The sequence below is a fragment of the Procambarus clarkii genome, chromosome 40 (assembly GCF_040958095.1).
Source record: "Procambarus clarkii isolate CNS0578487 chromosome 40, FALCON_Pclarkii_2.0, whole genome shotgun sequence".
NCBI classification, from domain to species: domain Eukaryota; kingdom Metazoa; phylum Arthropoda; class Malacostraca; order Decapoda; family Cambaridae; genus Procambarus; species Procambarus clarkii.
The window spans coordinates 24,394,411-24,414,864 of NC_091189.1; the positions used below are offsets into that span (position 1 = coordinate 24,394,411).

At 44.2% G+C, this 20,454-nt stretch overlaps 1 protein-coding gene across 5 annotated transcripts in view; it reads left to right on the forward strand.

Annotated features, from left to right (window-relative positions):
• RhoGAP19D (Rho GTPase activating protein at 19D) overlaps positions 1–20,454 on the forward strand; it is a 563,531-nt gene that overhangs the window by 376,777 nt on the left and 166,300 nt on the right. For all 5 annotated transcript variants that reach the window (XM_069338865.1, XM_069338868.1, XM_069338866.1 and 2 more), the window contains 3 exons: positions 7,715–7,820; positions 13,702–13,867; positions 18,510–18,599. In XM_069338865.1, coding sequence (XP_069194966.1) covers positions 7,715–7,820; positions 13,702–13,867; positions 18,510–18,599 — 362 coding nt within the window. The remainder of the gene's footprint in view (positions 1–7,714; positions 7,821–13,701; positions 13,868–18,509; positions 18,600–20,454) is intronic.

Here is a 20,454-nt window from a genome sequence, read left to right on the forward strand (position 1 = left end):
TTTTTTTCTTATGAAATGATAAAGCTATCCATTTCATTATGTATGAGTTAAATTCCTTGAATTTGAGTTAAAACTAACGTAGATATATGACCGAACCTAACCAACCCTACCTAACCTGACCTATCTTAACCTAACCTAACCTAACCTAAACTAACATAACTAAGTCAATAATTTATGTTCTTAACATAATATAATAATAATATTTCAAATAGACCAATTGGAAACAATATTTTGAAAATAAAGAAAATCACTCGGCCTATTAGGCAAATCGAGCCTTGCATAGTAAGCCGAGAAGTACATTCTGGCTACTAGGTACGATATATATATATATATATATATATATATATATATATATATATATATATATATATATATATATATATATATATATATAAATGGTTGTAGTTCTTGTAATACATCATATACACTACATGTATACACCAATACATAAATTATATATATTTAGCACTCATTACAAAAATACGTAATGGACAGTTTGAAATGGGGCTTACATTTCCCATTTGGCCTAGGCCTATTGCTGGCTTTGTATGGCCCTGCTCTCTCCCCCCCTCTCCACATTCCCCAGCCTACACTCCCTCTCACCCGCTGGGGGGCGTTGGTGACTGAATGGACAGCACGCTGGACACGTAGTCCTGTAGATCGTGGTTCGATTCCCGGCGCCGGCGAGAAACAAAATGGGCAGAGTGTCTTTCACCATGATGCCCCTGTTACCTAGCAGTAAATAGGTACCTGGGAGTTAGTCAGCTGCTACGAACTGCTTCCTGGGAGGGGGGGGAGGAATTAGTAGTTAGTAACAGTTGATTGACAGTTGAGAGGCGGACCGAAAGAGTAGAGTTCAACTTTCGCAAGCACAACTAGGTGAATACAACTAGGTGAATTGGAAGATGAGAGCAAGAGTAACATGTCGCTGACACCAACAGTTGACTTGGCCTATTCGTTCATGTCTTCTCATACCAGCTAAAAAGTGTATATGTTTACAACCCTGGAAAACCTGTTTGTAACTTAAACGTTCTCGGTCTCTCTCTCTCTCTCTCTCTCTCTCTCTCTCTCTCTCTCTCTCTCTCTCTCTCTCTCTCTCTCTCTCTCTCTCTCTCTCTCTCTCTCTCTCTCTCTATATATATATATATATATATATATATATATATATATATATATATATATATGAAAGAAAGCATGAACCGCCCCTCCCCCCAAGCTATAAAGCATTATATACTCTATGAACCCGAAGGGAATCGAACCTGCGAGACCATATAAGTGTGGATTGGGTCCTTGATTTTCAACCCACGTCACAGTGCTTTATTGACTGTGAGTGACCAGTGATGGGTGCAGTAACTGATAAACCACTCAGGTCACTCCCCACCAAGTTCCTCGAGGCACCTTGAGTCTTAGCACCTTACCTCAGAGGGAGGGAGTGAGAGGTCAAAGGTCAACCTGAGACGTTTGTGTTCATTCACTCCGTGGTAATGTGTTCCTGGAGGCTCCAGGAGACACTTTCACAACACACACTCCTCGCTACATCACAAGATCTGGAAAACCCACGAAACCCCCTCCAGGTAAACTCCAGGTAAACACACAGACACAACCCACTCTAACGTCTCTTCAAATTATTTTCGTATCCAAGTGAGTGTACTCTATGTACTTCTTATGTAGATAGATATATATATATATATATATATATATATATATATATATATATATATATATATATATATATATATATATATATATATATATATATATTTATTTATATGTTGAAATTACGTCCAAAACAGGATTTATCTTTTAAGTGTCGGACGCACTTTTTAAATTGTGTTTCTCTTTTGTTTCAGGTAAGTTGAGAGCGGGTGATGGTGGCATGGTACCATGCTTGTATGGTCCTCAGCGGCCCTCTTCCTCCTGTAAGTTGAAATGGTAGTGTGGTATGTTGATTCGCCCTACGATACGTAAGGTCATGGTAGTGTGGTAACCATTCTGTGTCATAGATGAGATCATGGTAGTTTAGTAACCACTCCCTATCATAAGTAAGATCATGGTACTTTGGTAATTACTCTCTGATATAGGTATGATCATGGTAGTTTGTAAACCACTCCTTACCATACGTAAGATCATGGTAGTTTGGTATCAGATCATAGTAGTGCGATACCACCTAACAATAGTTGTAGGTATCAAGCATTTACACAACCACTTACGAAACCTGTACATCTTTCCTTAATCATGGCGGTTTTGTTTACTTATATTAAACAGCTTACGAGCTTCTAAACTTCACAACTCAAGGTTATTATTGTTATAAACAGCCTCGTAGTGCTTCGGAACTCATCAACTGTTTAATATTTGTAAAGAAAGTCGCCACGATTGAGGAGAGATGTACAGGTTTCGTAAATATTTGATACATCGGTGCCTTGAAGGGCACGTGTCTGGGCAACGGATAGTAGTGTTTTCCATTGTTGAGAGATCAAGCCGATGGCCTTGTTTGTCGTGGACCAGCCCGTCCTCATCAACAGAGGCCAAAGGTGATTCCATACAGCCACCAAACCCCAGCTGTTTATGCAACCCGTCCTCAGACCAAATCCATTCCATCCAGCGGTCGACCCCAAAGACACATACATAAGTTTTAACAAGCTGTTCATTCAAAACAGAACTTTCTCAAATATAAATGAACATTATAATATATTAGCATATTGTGCATATATAGGCATAGGTTAGGTTAGGTGTTTAGGTTCTGTTGGCGATTATTTGTATTTGTAGTACGTGGGTGAAGCATTTACAGCGTTGTGGTTCGAACAAAAGTCGTCAGTGAAGCACTTGTTCCGGAAGTGTTCGAACGTCAGCAGTTGTGAGTCGTGTGTAAACCGTTTTTCATTCATAAACAGCTGGGGTTTGGCGGGTGCATGGAATCACTTTTGGATCTTTGGAGGACGGGCTGGAGGACGGGCTGGTTGACGTCCTAACACTTCCGGAACAAGTGCTTCACTGACGACATTTGTTCGAATCACAACGCTATAAATGCTTCACCCACGTACTACAAATACAAATAATCACCAACAGAACCTAAACACCTAACCTAACCTATGCCTATATATGCACAATATTCTAATATATTATAATATTAATTTATATTTGAGAAATCTGTGGGGTCGACCGCTGGATGGAATGGACTTGAGTCGAGGACGGGTTGAACTGCAGAAAATACAAATACAAATTGTTATCAACAGAACTTGAAGTCCTAACCTAACCTACATCTAAATATGCACAATATGCTAATATATAATATTAATTTTTATTTGAGAAAAAATCCTATTTTGAATAAACAGCATGTTAAAATTGATGAATACGTCTTTGGGGTCGACCGCTGGGTGGAATGGACATTTGGCCTCTCTTTATGAGAGTGGGCTGTGAGGCCGAGGTTGGCAGTTCCAGGAAGCGTCAATATTACGATGCTCTTAACTTGACCCAAATCACCACAATATGGAGGGTATAGTAGATAATATCTGGAGGAGATGATAAGACGCTGAGACACACAACCTTGCCCGAGCATTAGTAGAGAAACTACACCCACAAAGCTGTGAGGGTGTCCGCTCACACCCAGCTCGGCCAACAAGCGAGGGACCCGGGTTCAGTTCCCGGGGAGGACAGAAACGGTTGGCCACGTGTCCTATTCCCCGATGCGCCTGTTCACCCAGCAGTAAAACAAGTGCCTGGCAGATAAACAACTGTTGTATGAGGCCTCCTGGAGAAGGCCAGTAGTAGGCATATGGGGCACTTTGATAAGTTTAAGTGCAGGCTTCCTGTCCCCGACAATAGGAATTAAATATCGGTAGAAAGTAGAAGTACAACATTTGAAGAGTGACTTGACCCGTTGGTGCAGGTATTACCGGATCAGCCAGGTTGTGATGGCTGTGTCAACCTCCACAATGTTCCCAACAACAGCATTATCGAGGAAGTTTTCACACACACAACATTGGTCCCCGGTAAGGCTGCGGGTTTAAACCTCAGGAAACCAGGCCAGGTAAACCACAGGTTCATTCTAAACCTTCAGTGATGAAGGATGAGATTGGGAATTATGTTCTAATGCTCTTAAGAGGTAAGATAGAATAAAGAATTGTATCAGCCAGGATTTATCAAGCATTTACGCAACCACTTACGAAACCTGTATATCTTTCTTCAATTATGCCGGCTTTGTTTATACTTTTTTAACCGCTTGTGAGCTGCGAAGTTGTTTGTTTATATAAATAATAACCTTGGGGTTGTGAATTTTCCGAACTCGTATAAACTGTTTAATAAATGTTTAACCATGATTATGGTTAAACATGATTATGGAAAGATGTACAGGTTTCGTAAGTGGTTGCGTAAATGGTTGATGAACCTTGGCCTGGTCTTCACCTCGAGGGATGTATCATATATATGTATATATATATATATATATATATATATATATATATATATATATATATATAAATATATATATATATATATATATATATATATATATATATATATATATATATATATATATATATATGTCGTACCTAGTAGCCAGAACGCACTTCTCAGCCTACTATGCAAGGCCCGATTTGCCTAATAAGCCAAGTTTTCCTGAATTAATATATTTTCTCTAGTTTTTTTCTTATGAAATGATAAAGCTACCCATTTCATTATGTATGAGGTCAATTTTTTTTATTGGAGTTAAAATTAACGTAGATATATGACCGAACCTAACCGACCCTACCTAACCTAACCTAACCTAACCTATCTTTATAGGTTAGGTTAGGTTAGGTAGCCGAAAAAGTTAGGTTAGGTTAGGTTAGGTAGTCGAAAAAAAATTAATTCATGAAAACTTGGCTTATTAGGCAAATCGGGCCTTGCATAGTAGGCCGAGAAGTGCGTTCTGGCTACTAGGTACGACATATATATATATATATATATATATATATATATATATATATATATATATATATTTATATATATTTATATATATATACATATAAATAAATAAAATAAATGCAAGGGTTAAAAGTTAAAAGTTAAAAGTGATCACAACTTCACGAATTAAGGGGAAGTATTTGTGTAGGAACAATAGGCTCTCCCCGACAACAATACGAATGGTCTAACCAAGTGCTCTTAGCTTCATACGAACATTTATTGATAAATTGTACAAACTGTTCACATGTGCAGATAACGGATTGTCTATCAATACCCCTACTCAGATAGTAGCTATCTGAAATAGCTGCTAATTTATAGCTAGCTATCAGCTAGCAGATAATCTGCTATCCGCTACTCGGATAGCAGATTATCTATCTGCTCCCAGAACCCCATCAAGCAGGTAGACTGTGTGCTTGGCCTTCGTAACGGAGGGGGGGGGGGGGGTGGAGGAGGCACTTGTGTAGGTGAGATACACTTGTCCCTCACTGGTGTTGGTGGTGGTGGTTATGGCAGGTGTTATCTTTGTTGGAGATAACGTGCTGCTTGAGGAGTGGGGGTGATGGTACACATACCAGGTGAGTGGTAGGTGTGCACGCTCACGCACGCGCGCACTCCTGCTGCTGCTGCTGCCTTGTGCTGCCTTGTTTTATGTTTGGGAGGCAAATGTTGGGTTGTGGGTGGACCTTTACGTGTCTGTGTACTCCTACTGGTACCAGGACTACCATTACTATAGTCACCACTATAATGGTACCAGGACTACCATTACTATAGTCACCACTATAATGGTACCAGGACTACCATTACTATAGTCACCACTATAATGGTACCAGGACTACCATTACTATAGTCACCACTATAATGGTACCAGGACTACCATTACTATAGTCACCACTATAATGGTACCAGGACTACCATTACTATAGTCACCACTATAATGGTACCAGGACTACCATTACTATAGTCACCACTATAATGGTACCAGGACTACCATTACTATAGTCACCACTATAATGGTACCAGGACTACCATTACTATAGTCACCACTATAATGGTACCAGGACTACCATTACTATAGTCACCACTATAATGGTACCAGGACTACCATTACTATAGTCACCACTATAATGGTACCAGGACTACCATTACTATAGTCACCACTATAATGGTACCAGGACTACCATTACTATAGTCACCACTATAATGGTACCAGGACTACCATTACTATAGTCACCACTATAATGGTACCAGGACTACCATTACTATAGTCACCACTATAATGGTACCAGGACTACCATTACTATAGTCACCACTATAATGGGGAGCCGGTCGGCCGAGCGGACAGCACGCTCGACTTGTGGTCCTGGGTTCGATCCCGGGCGCCGGCGAGAAACAATGGGCAGAGTTTCTTTCACCCTATGCCCCTGTTACCTAGCAGTAAATAGGTACCTGGGTGTTAGTCAGCTGTCACGGGCTGCTTCCTGGGGGTGGAGGCCTGGTCGAGGACCGGGCCGCGGGGACACTAAAGCCCCGAAATCATCTCAAGATAACCTCTCAAAATGACCACTACCACAGCCATCACTAGAACCATTACTACCATCACCACTACCACAACCACCATCACTACTACTACTACCACTACTACAGTTGCCACCACCACCACTACCACTACTATAGTTGCCACCACCACCACCACCACAACCACCATCACAATGTTAAGACAGTCTATAATGCAGCATCAGAGAAGGTAATATCTAAGATATTACACGAGCGCCTTGAATATTTTGTCAGCAGGGGGCTGCTATAGAGGAGCCGAGGCGCGCCATTACCACACCAACACTCACACACTACTTAATAAAGCAAGAAACAGGAAAAGGCACAACTAGCGCACAGGGCGGTAAAGAGTAGGACACTGTGAGTCTACCCGGTGTGGAGATATACATGTCTTAGTAACACACAGAAAACACAATAGCGTGATGTATCAATGAACAAATCCACAAGGGCCGTGACGAGGATTCGAACCTACGTCCGAGATGATCCCAGACGCTGCCTTAATCGACTGAGCTGCGACATGGTTAAAAGAGTTGAAACCGAAATTCTACTGAACTTACTGGATCCTGCAGCCTCTCCGAGACACAAACCAGGGTTCTACACAACTCCTCCATGCACTCGAGCTGTGTCAATAGGTCGAGTGCTATTCTTTTTAACTCTTTTTACCATGTCGTAGCTCAGTCGATTAAGGCAGCGTCTGGGATCATCTCGGACGTAGGTTCGAATCCTCGTCACGGCCCTTGTGGATTTGTTCATGTGTTAGTAAATTTGATTTCCTAGCACCATACATTTATCTTATCGTACTAGGGGTTAATATTTGTGGTGTCGGAAATTTCCGACAGATGCCCCTGTTCACCTAGCAGTAAATTGGTACCCGGGAGTTAGACAGCTGCTAAGGGCTGCTTCCTGGGGATGTGTCCCAGTGTGGAGATAGCCATCCAGGATCTCCACGTGGGTAATACATTTGCAGCCAAATAACCCTTAAGAAAGCAGTTATATGTGGGTCATAAAGATCAGAAGTGAAGCATGAGTTGACAATGATATGACACCTCCCAGATCACTCATTATTGGTTATTGGGGCGAGGGAGGGGGCTATCAGCCTCCCAGGCCACCAACTAGAGGTACAGTAGTGAGAGTAGAGGTACAGTAGAGAATACAGTAGTGTATTAGTACAGAGTGAGAAGAGTGGAAGTTAAGTGTGTAATATGACTGTGTTATATTTTAGGTGATGAAGGGGAACGACTGGTGCGACGAGTGTCGTACCTCAAGGCCACCTCCGGGGACCGCATGTACTCGGACTCCGACCTCGACTCCGACAACGACGACAGGAGGTAAGTCTCTACACCCTCTCTTGAGTCCTCTACCCCGTCGTGTCGCAACTTTGACCAAATTGACCAGTCCGCTATGTTGTTGCTTGTTGTTTTACATTCAGGTACTTGCAACAAAAAGTTTCAAGTAGCACGGGCTATGGTGAGCCCGTAGTGGACTTACCTGGCACAGGAGCGGGGCTGTAACTCTGGATTGGTTATATTTTAGAGAAACCGCTAAAAAAGCAATGTATTAGTAACAAATAAAGCACTAATATTAACGTTTTCTATACATTGGCCTCGATAGGTTAGGTTGGCTTGTTGGCGTTCATACGTTCCTGGTTAGGCAAATGCACGGGAAACATCATTATTACGGAGCGTTAATTTTTGTTTAGTAATGCGTCGCACTTTTAAGGACTTGCTGGCTGCCGTACACAGTGTGAGAGAGTGAGTGAAGAAGACGGTAAGTGTTGTGATCCGTGGTGGTGGTGGTGCAGCCTACCACCACACGCCATTCACAACAGTGTTATGAATCAATGTTTACAAACACGCGTGACGTACACGTCATGGACGGTTAGCGTGGTGTTGCAGAGGGAAGAATGCGCGGGAAATTCAACAGCAACATTGCCTGGGTGTAGTGAAGGCTGCTGACTTATGGAAGGTTTACACCACCAGGCCATACAAGGCCACGATTGCATACCCAGAAATGTTTATCATCACTCACTCACACACTCTTAGGGTTGGAGGAAACATCAGTCACGGCCACGATTCGTCAAGCATTTACATGTCCACTTACGAAACCTATACATCTTTCCACAATCGTAGTGGCTTAGTTTGCATTTATTAAACAGTTTACGAGTTTTGAAACATCACAATCCCAGGTAATTATTGTTACCGACAACATCGTGGCGCTTCGAAGCTCGAGTTGCTTCATATATGTAAACAATGTCGCCATGATTGAGGAAAGATGTACAGGTTTCATAAATGAACTCGTAAATTCTTGAAGAATCCCTGGCCCTAGACGGAATACCAGAACAATATTTACTGCATTACTGTCTTGGCATTTACGGCGTTGGCGGGTAGGCTGTTCCATGGGTTCCATATTATCCTTCCGTGAAAATGCAATGTTAAATAACGGGGGTTAATAGACGCTATCTTGCACACTACATACTATGACTCCACACACGCCCACAGCCCCTCACACTTGACCTAATCACCCACAGCAGTCCTCCATAGCAGCTCCCCACAGCAGCTCCCCGCAGCAGCTCCCCACAGCAGTTCCCCGCAGCAGCTCCCCGCAGCAGCTCCCCACAGCAGCTCCCCGCAGCAGCTCCCCACAGCAGCTCCCCACAGCAGCTCCCCACAGCAGTTCCCGACTGCTCGATGCCAACCTAACCTTACCTAGCTTCTTCCTCTCAATTATTAACAAATATCACATATCAGACATTCACTGTGTGATAGCCAGTGTGTGATCAAGTAGAGTGTGGTGAAGTTGTGAGGCAAGACGGTGGACAAATACTTAGGGACTGTATTGTGTACTTGTGTAATGTGTGCGTGCACTCCCTAGTTTACTTTGTGATATTACCTCTCAATACTGTGAACAAATCTACAATCACATGCTTACATGTGTGTGTTATTATTTTGTAAATATAACTTTAATTTAAATCCATTGATTTGTGTTCAAGCTTGGATTGGTGTTTTGGAACCCAAATTATATCTCCCTTGTTAAACCCTCTTGTGCGCTGTAGTCAGGCTTTTTATTTTATGCCTTTCCTGGGGATGCAAATTAGGTATATTTATTCTACACAAAAGTTTCATCATTCCCAGTATTATCTTAGTCATCCTTCTGTGTGTGTTCTCAAGAGAACCTGCCTCCACTTCATAGCATGGTGACCGCACCTGCAGCGCAGTTAAAGAAAATATTCCACCTCTTATTACTAATACTTTTAGATAGGAATCCTTGGACCTGTGGTCCGTATTTTGAACATTTATGCATTGTCTGGGGTTTTAGGTTTCTACTAGTTTATGACGTCAAGATGACGTCTCATAATTTGATTTTATAAATTCAATACTTTTTAAATGATGTATTGCTGTTTTCTCTTTTTCTATGCTTTTCTATATTTGTTTCTGTTTTGAACTCTACACCTGTTAGCAGTGAACTGGATCTGCTTATTATCATTGTATTTGGAATGTCTTTTTTGGTCCTGTAGGGTTTCTGTGCCCTTTTTTAATTAGTTACAGCGCCTACTGGAGTGCTTCTTCGGTTTGAAGATGACACAGTGAAGCACCGTCTGTAGTGCGGTGACTCGTGCGCCTTCCTGTAGCACCTTCTATACACCGTATATGACTGGTATATATGTCTTCTGTAGCCAGCTATGTATTTTGTGTCTGTGTGATTCCTATAGCACTGGAAGGAAGTGGTTGGGCACGTTTTCATTCACCTAATGCATCTGTTCACCTAGCATTCAATATGTACCCGGACGCTAGGCAGCTGTTGTGGGCAGCATTCTGTGGAAGGTCAGTAGTTCGACTTAAGACGAGCTTAGACCTGAGTCCTCTGTTCACCTAGCAGTAAACAGGTACCTGGGAGTTAGGCTACTGTTGTGGGTTCCATCCTGAGGAAGGTCAATTTCCTAATTGCTAATAATTTCCTAACGCAGTTTCCTGCATGTCGACCTATGGGGCACTTGCCCCCGACAACACGAATTATAAGAGTCTCTCATCGTCAATGACAAAAACCGCTTTCTGTAATACGTATTCTTGGGGAGACTGATGCAAAACGCCAAGACTTGGTCGATAAGATCTCTTGCCGTGGTGGGTGATCAAGCAGCCTCGGCGAGCACATCCATGCTCTTAGTGTTTTGTGGCCATACATGGCACAACTGCCTGGTGTGAGGGAGGAGCCGTCTGGTGAAAATGAAAATTGATCAGTAAAAACTAGTCTTCTTACCGTGGCCTCCAGGAGAGTGCTGGCTAATATGGCCGCTGCCGCTCACATCACAACACAACATGAAAGTCATAAACAGCATTTTGTTGTTCAACTATATATGGCTACTGAGCTTATAGTGCTCTCTCAGGCGCTTCAAGACGGAAATATAATGCCTGGGAGGATGTTGCCTGGGAGGTTTTGCCCGAGACGCAGTGCGCATTAGTGACTTTAGCTATTGTATGTACTAACTCTTATCTAGACATCCAACATTATAGTTGTAACTCATCTTGTATATATGTACTTTTACCTGAAAAAATTATTTGATGTTAAATTTGGTTACATTACCTACTTCAGTATTATTAAATTAAATTACCGACTAAAGTATTATATGAGTAAATTCCGAAAGGTTTTAGAGCAAACGGCAGATACGCGTCTAACATTATTTAATTATTTAGGTCACTCGTGGATATTAGAAGATATTCTCATAATTTATTATTAAGGGTCCCGGTAGTACAGTCGGCTTCGTTTTCGACCCACAATAAATAATTCCGGGTTCGAATCCCAGGCGGGACAAATATGTTTGGACGCATTTCCTATCACCTAATGCACCTGTCCACCTACCTTGAGGTTACCTTGAGGTGCTTCCGGGGCTTAGCGTCCCCGCGGCCCGGTCGTCGACCAGGCCTCCTGGTTGCCGGACTGATCAACCAGGCTGTTGGACGCGGGTGCTCGCAGCCTGACGTATGAGTCACAGCCTGGTTGATCAAACTTACCTAGCAGTAAGTAGATACTCAGGAGTTAGTCAGCTTGGTGTGGGGTTGCATCCTGGGGGGGGGGGAGATGACCTCGAAATAAGCCTAACGTGTGTGAATACACTCAGTATATATATATATATATATATATATATATATATATATATATATATATATATATATATATATATATATATATATATATATATATATATATATATACTGCATGTTGGCCAATAGTCCCATTGCAGTTCCTTTATTCTTGTGTTCTTACCTAGTAGACTTAACTGATAGACTTACCTGGTAGACTTGACTGATAGACTTGACTGATAGACTTACCTGGTAGACTTGACTGGTAGACTTGACTCCAGCAGTGAACGACTTGTCATCCTATAAGATGGGTATATTAGATGAACTCCTACCTTGACCTATACCCCATAATACTTCACGTAAAATAAGGCACTGTCTACCTAAGCTTAATCTTAAACTAAACAGCTTTCAGCTTGAAACATTTTATGTAAGATTAGACGCTGATGTATTGACAACGATGTATTGCAAGATGATGAAGTAGCAATGTTTTCAGACTGAATTACTTTTAATGCACAATGAAATAAGAATAACGTGAGACAAAAAGAAAATATTGTGGTCAGGATGTTGTTTCAGATTCATCTACTGGGAACCAAACGTTGCAAGCAGCACGGGCTATGGTGAGCCCCGTCGTACTCGCCTGGCACAGGAGATGTGCGTGTGGTCAGAAATCGTCCCCTGGACTCCCAAGACATACCTCAATAATTTTTCATTTGTTTTAGCAATATTTACACTTGCCCTTTAGGCATCCGTGGTATGGGATACACAGGTTGTTTAATATTATGTTGCGGGGAAATTACAACACCACGAATCTTGAAGAGACGTTCTGAAGACTTTTTACACTGTGATTATTGTTTCCTGGTGTTTATCATGGGTTGCTGCCCTTATACTGTGGTGTGTTTCCTGGTGTTTATCATGGGTTGTTGCCCTTATACTGTGGTGTGTTTCCTGGTGTTTATCATGGGTTGTCGCCCTTATACTGTGGTGTGTTTCCTGGTGTTTATCATGGGTTGTTGCCCTTATACTGTGGTGTGTTTCCTGGTGTTTATCATGGGTTGTTGCCCTTATACTGTGGTGTGTTTCCTGGTGTTTATCATGGGTTGTTGCCCTTATACTGTGGTGTGTTTCCTGGTGTTTATCATGGGTTGTTGCCCTTATACTGTGGTGTGTTTCCTGGTGTTTATCATGGGTTGTTGCCCTTATACTGTGGTGTGTTTCCTGGTGTTTATCATGGGTTGTTGCCCTTATACTGTGGTGTGTTTCCTGGTGTTTATCATGGGTTGTTGCCCTTATACTGTGGTGTGTTTCCTGGTGTTTATCATGGGTTGTTGCCCTTATACTGTGGTGTGTTTCCTGGTGTTTATCATGGGTTGTTGCCCTTATACTGTGGTGTGTTTCCTGGTGTTTATCATGGGTTGTTGCCCTTATACTGTGGTGTGTTTCCTGGTGTTTATCATGGGTTGTTGCCCTTATACTGTGGTGTGTTTCCTGGTGTTTATCATGGGTTGTTGCCCTTATACTGTGGTGTGTTTCCTGGTGTTTATCATGGGTTGTTGCCCTTATACTGTGGTGTGTTTCCTGGTGTTTATCATGGGTTGTTGCCCTTATACTGTGGTGTGTTTCCTGGTGTTTATCATGGGTTGTTGCCCTTATACTGTGGTGTGTTTCCTGGTGTTTATCATGGGTTGTCGCCCTTATACTGTGGTGTGTTTCCTGGTGTTTATCATGGGTTGTTGCCCTTATACTGTGGTTGTCTCAAACTTTAGACTTTATGAATGCCACACACGTATTTACTGATATTTGTAGAAGAATGTACAATGAGTTGTCAATACAGATACTTGCCAATTATACTCACCTGATACTTATACTTAATAGTTAGTGCCTACTTACCGGCTCCGTAATAATTGCAACATATTTACCTAACCAGAAACGTACGAACCCAAGCAACCTCCCTAACCCATCGACGCCGACGCACAGAAAACGTCAATGTGATGAGTCTTGAATTTTTATTAATACGTCGCATTTTAAGCGGATTGGACAATTCCGTCAACAAATATAACCTGTAGATGATAGAGGACTGTTTGAATGATGCCATTTTGTTTATATTCAGGTGTTTGACCCCGTGTTTTGTTTACAGCGGCGTGCGTGGTGAGGGCGTGGTGCGGGCGGCGGGCGGCGAGGCCCCTCCAGAGGCCCCCACGGGCCCCGTGTGTGTGAGGGAGCTGCCCTCCCCGGCCTCCCTCCAGTCCGCCATTGTGAGACAGGGAGCCCTCCACGTCAAGCTGACTATGGTGGATGGCAAGGTTGGTGCCAGCCAGCGCTCTTGTTGGGTTTTTGGTCTCTGCTGTTGCGTCCAGCACACCAGCACACTTGGCATGTCTTACTTTATGGTGTGTGTGTGTGTGTGTGTGTGTGTGTGTGTGTGTGTGTGTGTGTGTGTGTGTGTGTGTGTGTGTGTGTGTGTGTGTGAGAGAGAGAGAGAGAGAGAGCTTCCATGACGTGTGTGTACTCACCTAATTGTGCTTGCGGGGGTTGAGCTCTGGCTCTTTGGTCCCGCCTCTCAACCGTCAATCAACTTGTGTACAGATTCCTGAGCCTATTGGGCTCTATCATATCTACATATCTGTGTGTGTGTGTGTGTGTGTGTGTGTGTGTGTGTGTGTGTGTGTGTGTGTGTGTGTGAGAGAGAGAGAGAGAGCTTCCATGACGTGTGTACTCACCTATATGTACTCACCTATATGTGCTTGCAGGATCGAGCATTGACTCTTGGATCCCGCCTTTCGAGCATCGGTTGTTTACAGCAATGACTCCTGTCCCATTTCCCTATCATACCTGGTTTTAAAATTATGAATAGTATTTGCTTCCACAACCTGTTCCTGAAGTGCATTCCATTTCCCCACTACTCTCACGCTAAAAGAAAACTTCCTAACATCTCTGTGACTCATCTGAGTTTCAAGCTTCCATCCATGTCCTCTCGTTCTGTTACTATTCCGTGTGAACATTTCGTCTATGTCCACTCTGTCAATTCCTCTGAGTATCTTATACGTTCCTATCATGTCCCCCCTCTCCCTTCTTCTTTCTAGTGTCGTAAGGCACAGTTCCCTCAGGCGCTCTTCATACCCCATCCCTCGTAGCTCTGGGACGAGTCTCGTTGCAAACCTCTGAACCTTTTCCAGTTTCATTATATGCTTCTTCAGATGGGGACTCCATGATGAGGCGGCATACTCTAAGACTGGCCTTACGTAGGCAGTGTAAAGCGCCCTAAATGCCTCCTTACTTAGGTTTCTGAATGATGTTCTAACTTTTGCCAGTGTAGAGTACGCTGCTGTCGTTATCCTATTAATATGTGCCTCAGGAGATAGATTAGGTGTTACGTCCACCCTCAGGTCTCTTTCACGCGTCGTTACAGGTAGGCTGTTCCCCTTCATTGTGTACTGTCCCTTTGGTCTCCTATCTCCTAGTCCCATTTCCATAACTTTACATTTGCTCGTGTTGAATTCTAGTAGCCATTTCTCTGACCATCTCTGCAATCTGTTCAGGTCCTCTTGGAGGATCCTGCAATCCTCATCTGTCACAACTCTTCTCATCAACTTTGCATCATCCGCAAACATCGACATGTAGGACTCTACGCCTGTAAACATGTCGTTAACATATACAAGAAATAGAATTGGTCCCAGCACCGATCCTTGTGGTACTCCACTTGTTACTGTTCGCCAGTCCGACTTCTCGCCCCTTACCGTAACTCTTTGGCTCCTTCCTGTTAGGTAGTTCCTTATCCATTCTAGGACCTTTCCCCCCACCCCCGCCTGCCTCTCGAGCTTGAACAGCAGTCTCATGTGCGGTACTGTATCAAAGGCTTTTTGGCAGTCCAGAAATATGCAGTCTGCCCAACCATCTCTGTCCTGTCTTATCCTCGTTATTTTATCATAGAATTCCAGAAGGTTTGTTAGGCACGATTTCCCTGTCCAGAACCCATGTTGATGTTTGTTCACAAACCTAATGTTCTCCAGGTGTGCAACCAGTCGTAGCCTAATTATTCTTTCCAGTATTTTACAGGGGATGCTTGTCAGTGATACAGGTCTGTAGTTAAGTGCCTCCTCCCTATCTCCTTTCTTGAAGATCGGCACGACATTTGCCTTCTTCCAGCAACTGGGCAATTCTCCTGACATAAGTGACTCATTAAAGATCATTGCCAGAGGCACGCTGAGGGCCTGTGCTGCTTCTTTTAGTATCCACGGTGATACTTTGTCTGGTCCAACTGCTTTAGTTGCATCTAGAGTTGTCAACTGTTTCATTACCTCCTCTGCTGTCACCTCTATATCTGATAGTCTTTCATCTAGGGTAACCCCTTCCAACAATGGGAGCTGCTCAGGCTCGGTAGTGAACACTCCATGGAAACTGGCATTCAGTGCCTCGCAGATTTCCTTGTCACTTTCAGTATATGCCCCCTCTGTCTTCCTTAGTCTTGTCACTTGGTCGTTCACCGACATTTTTCTTCTTATATGACTGTGTAGTAACTTAGGTTGTTTTTTCGCTTTGATTGCAATATCGTTCTCATAGTCCCTTTCCGATGTTCGTCTTATGTTAATGTAATCGTTCCTAGCTCTGTTGTATCTGCTTCTGTTGTCCTCTGTTCTTTGTCTTCTGTACTTCCTCCACTCCCGCCTGCTGGCCATTTTTGCTTCCTGACACTGTCTATTAAACCATGGGTTATTATATTCCCTCTTATTTTTTCCCTTTACCGTTGGTATAAATCTCTCTTCGGCCTCCTGGCATTTCTGTATGACTAGGTCCATCATATCTTGGACTGTTTTTCCTCTAATTTCTTCCTCCCACTGCACTTCACCCAGATAGTCCCTCATCCTCATATAGTCCCCTTTCCTGTAGTCAGCTCTCCTTTCCCAGATCTCTTGTCCCATGGTCATAAGTTTGAATTCCATCATGTAGTCAAAGACTAGGACACAATGGTCACTGGCCCCTAGAGGTATTTCATGCTCTAAATTCTCGATATCTTCTACGTTCTGGGTGAAAATCAGGTCTAATAGGCTCGGTGCATCTCCTCCTCTTTCCCTTGTGTCTTCCTTCACATGTTGTGTCAGGAAATTCCTGTCTATAACATCTACTAATTTTGCTCCCCCACGTTTCGTCCCCTCCATGGGGATTCCTTGATTCCCAATTTATCTCTCCATGATTTAGGTCCCCCATGATCAGCAGCTTCGCTCTCATTCTGTGGGCTAGTGTTGCTGCCTTCTGCAGTTCATCTATACATGCTTTGTTGTTGTCATCATACTCCTGCCTGGGTCTTCTACTGTTTGGTGGGGGATTGTAGATTACCATGATCACAATCTTCCTCCCATCTACTGTCAGAGTTCCATGTATGAAGCTTGTGCTCTCATTGGTAACTCGATTTCCCAGGTCTTCAAACTTCCATTTCCGCTTTATTAGGAGTGCTACTCCCCCTCCCTGTCTCTGTGTCCTCTCTTTTCGTATCACCTGGTGTGTGTGTGTGTGTGTGTGTGTGTGTGTGTGTGTGTGTGTGTGTGTGTGTGTGTGTGTGTGTGTGTGTACTCACCTAGTTGTACTCACCTAGTTGTGTTTGCGGGGGTTGAGCTCTGGCTCTTTGGTCCCGCCTCTCAACCGTCAATCAACAGGTGTACAGATTCATGAGCCTATCGGGCTCTGTCATATCTACACTTGAAACTGTGTATGGAGTCAGCCTCCACCACATCACTTCCTAATGCATTCCATTTGTCAACCACTCTGACACTAAAAAAGTTCTTTCTAATATCTCTGTGGCTCATTTGGGCACTCAGTTTCCACCTGTGTCCCCTTGTGCGTGTTCCCCTTGTGTTAAATAGACTGTCTTTATCTACCCTATCAATCCCCTTCAGAATCTTGAATGTGGTGATCATGTCCCCCCTAACTCTTCTGTCTTCCAGCGAAGTGAGGTTTAATTCCCGTAGTCTCTCCTCGTAGCTCATACCTCTCAGCTCGGGTACTAGTCTGGTGGCAAACCTTTGAACCTTTTCCAGTTTAGTCTTATCCTTGACTAGATATGGACTCCATGCTGGGGCTGCATACTCCAAGGTAGCCTCCAGGATTGGCCTGACATATGTGGTATACAAAGTTCTGAATGATTCTTTACACAAGTTTCTGAATGCCGTTCGTATGTTGGCCAGCCTGGCATATGCCGCTGATGTTATCCGCTTGATATGTGCTGCAGGAGATAGGTCTGGCGTGATATCAACCCCCAAGTCTTTTTCCTTCTCTGATTCCTGAAGAATTTCCTCTCCCAGATGATACCTTGTATCTGGCCTCCTGCTCCCTACACCTATCTTCATTACATTACATTTGGTTGGGTTAAACTCTAACAACCATTTGTTCGACCATTCCTTCAGCTTGTCTAGGTCTTCTTGAAGCCTCAAACAGTCCTCTTCTGTTTTAATCCTTCTCATAATTTTAGCATCGTCCGCAAACATTGAGAGAAATGAATCGATACCCTCCGGGAGATCATTTACATATATCAGAAACAAGATAGGACCGAGTACAGAGCCCTGTGGGACTCCACTGGTGACTTCACGCCAATCGGAGGTCTCACCCCTTAATGTGACTCTCTGCTTCCTATTGCTTAGATACTCCCTTATCCACTGGAGCACCTTACCAGCTACACCTGCCTGTCTCTCCAGCTTATGTACCAGCCTCTTATGCGGTACTGTGTCAAAGGCTTTCCGACAATCCAAGAAAATGCAGTCCGCCCAGCCCTCTCTTTCTTGCTTAATCTGTGTGTGTGTGTGTGTGTGTGTGTGTGTGTGTGTGTGTGTGTGTGTGTGTTTCCGTGATAGGTAATGGTTCCTAAGTGTAGTTATTAGTATGGCTTTCACGTACATTTTACCGTTCTGGTTATCGCGTGTGGGTGTTGATGTGTGTGTGTGTCGTGTGTTACAGAAGGCAGGAGACCGGTCGTGGAAGGCGGCCTGGGCCCTCCTCCAGGGACACGCTATCATCTTCTACAAGGACCGCCAGCACGCCATACAGGTGAGCCACACCTCTTAATTGTCACTTCCTTCCTTACTCGCTAACTCTCCTCTGCCATAACGCACTCAGGCGCAGCCTCTCTCTCTCTTGAGATCTGTGAGAGAGAGAGAGAGAGAGATACGTGAGTACGGGAGTACCCACTGCTCTTGGTGTGATGCATTACTCATCACGCACCACCTCTGTGTTGACCACTGTCTTTGTCCTGGTGACGTTTATACCGTGATAAATATATCATGTTACAACACATTATCCAGACACAACCCTGCCAGCGTCACCCTGTCCTTCACAACCCTGCCAGCGTCACCCTGTCCTTCATAACCCTGCCAGCGTCCCCCTGTCCTTCACAACCCTGCCAGCGTCACCCTGTCCTTCACAACCCTGCCAGCGTCCCCCTGTCCTTCACAACCCTGCCAGCGTCACCCTGTCCTCCACAACCCTGCCAGCGTCACCCTGTCCTCCACAACCCTGCCAGCGTCACCCTGTCCTCCACAACCCTGCCAGCGTCACCCTGTCCTTCACAACCCTGCCAGCGTCACCCTGTCCTTCACAACCCTGCCAGCGTCACCCTGTCCTCCACAACCCTGCCAGCGTCACTCTGTCCTCCACAACCCTGCCAGCGTCACTCTGTCCTCCACAACCCTGCCAGCGTCACCCTGTCCTTCACAACCCTGCCAGCGTCACCCTGTCCTTCACAACCCTGCCAGCGTCACCCTGTCCTTCACAACCCTGCCAGCGTCACCCTGTCCTTCACAACCCTGCCAGCGTCACCCTGTCCTCCACAACCCTGCCAGCGTCACCCTGTCCTCCACAACCCTGCCAGCGTCACCCTGTCCTCCACAACCCTGCCAGCGTCACCCTGTCCTTCACAACCCTGCCAGCGTCACCCTCAGACAAGGTGTACTACCCCAGCTTCCTCTAGTAACCTTTAATCAACGCTGGATCAATGTTGCATCAGTGTTGCATTAACGAAAAATCAACGATCAATCAAAGGTTTAAAAGGTTTCAATCAACGATCAAAAGTTAAGGTTTAATCAACGTTTGGTCAGTTGATTCGATGTTGGATGACTTTAACGTTTATGAATGTTTGATGTGCGTTGATAAATCATCATTTGAATGGTGACAGAGTAACGACAGTGAAGATACGACGGTGATTGGTGGTGGTGGTGGTGGTGATGGTGGTGGTGGTGGTGGTGGTGGTGGGGGGGGGTGAGAGTGGAGCCACTGTGGGAGGTGGGAGAAGACTGGGGCTGGCAGACAGCAGGGCGCCCCCACCAGCCAGCAGCTGGGGTAGTGGTGTCCCCAGGAAACTCCTCCTCCCAGTGACCACAACACGCAGGAGTAATGTTGAGGCAACGTTACTCGTGGAGGTACTCGCCCGAGTGCACCCACTGGGTGCTGCACTCTGGCGAGAGTGCTCTGTGAACGTTATATCAAGGTCATTCACGTCTACAGGACGTCGTCTCAATGTTATAAGCATATCTTTTCAAGGTTATAACGACGTTGTTTGCTAGACATTTTGCTCCTGGTTTAATGTTTTGGAAGGTGAGTTGTGCAGTAGGGTGTGGTGGTGGTGTGCGGGTCTGTGTGTGCACCCACCGCACCGCACCGCCATACACACACTGGAGGGATGGATGGAGCGGGTTTATAATACGTGTTTGGTACATGTTTTCTCAGCCTGTAGATGTTGGGTACACGAGATGAACCAACCATACCACGAGTCTGCTACACAGTTGGGGCCTCATTCATCCTCGACTTTACATGACAGTTAACATTTAATTTCCTATATTGGCAATGGATATAAATAATAAGCTCATCGTATGAAGAGTCTGATGAGTGATGTTTGAGATGAGTTGAG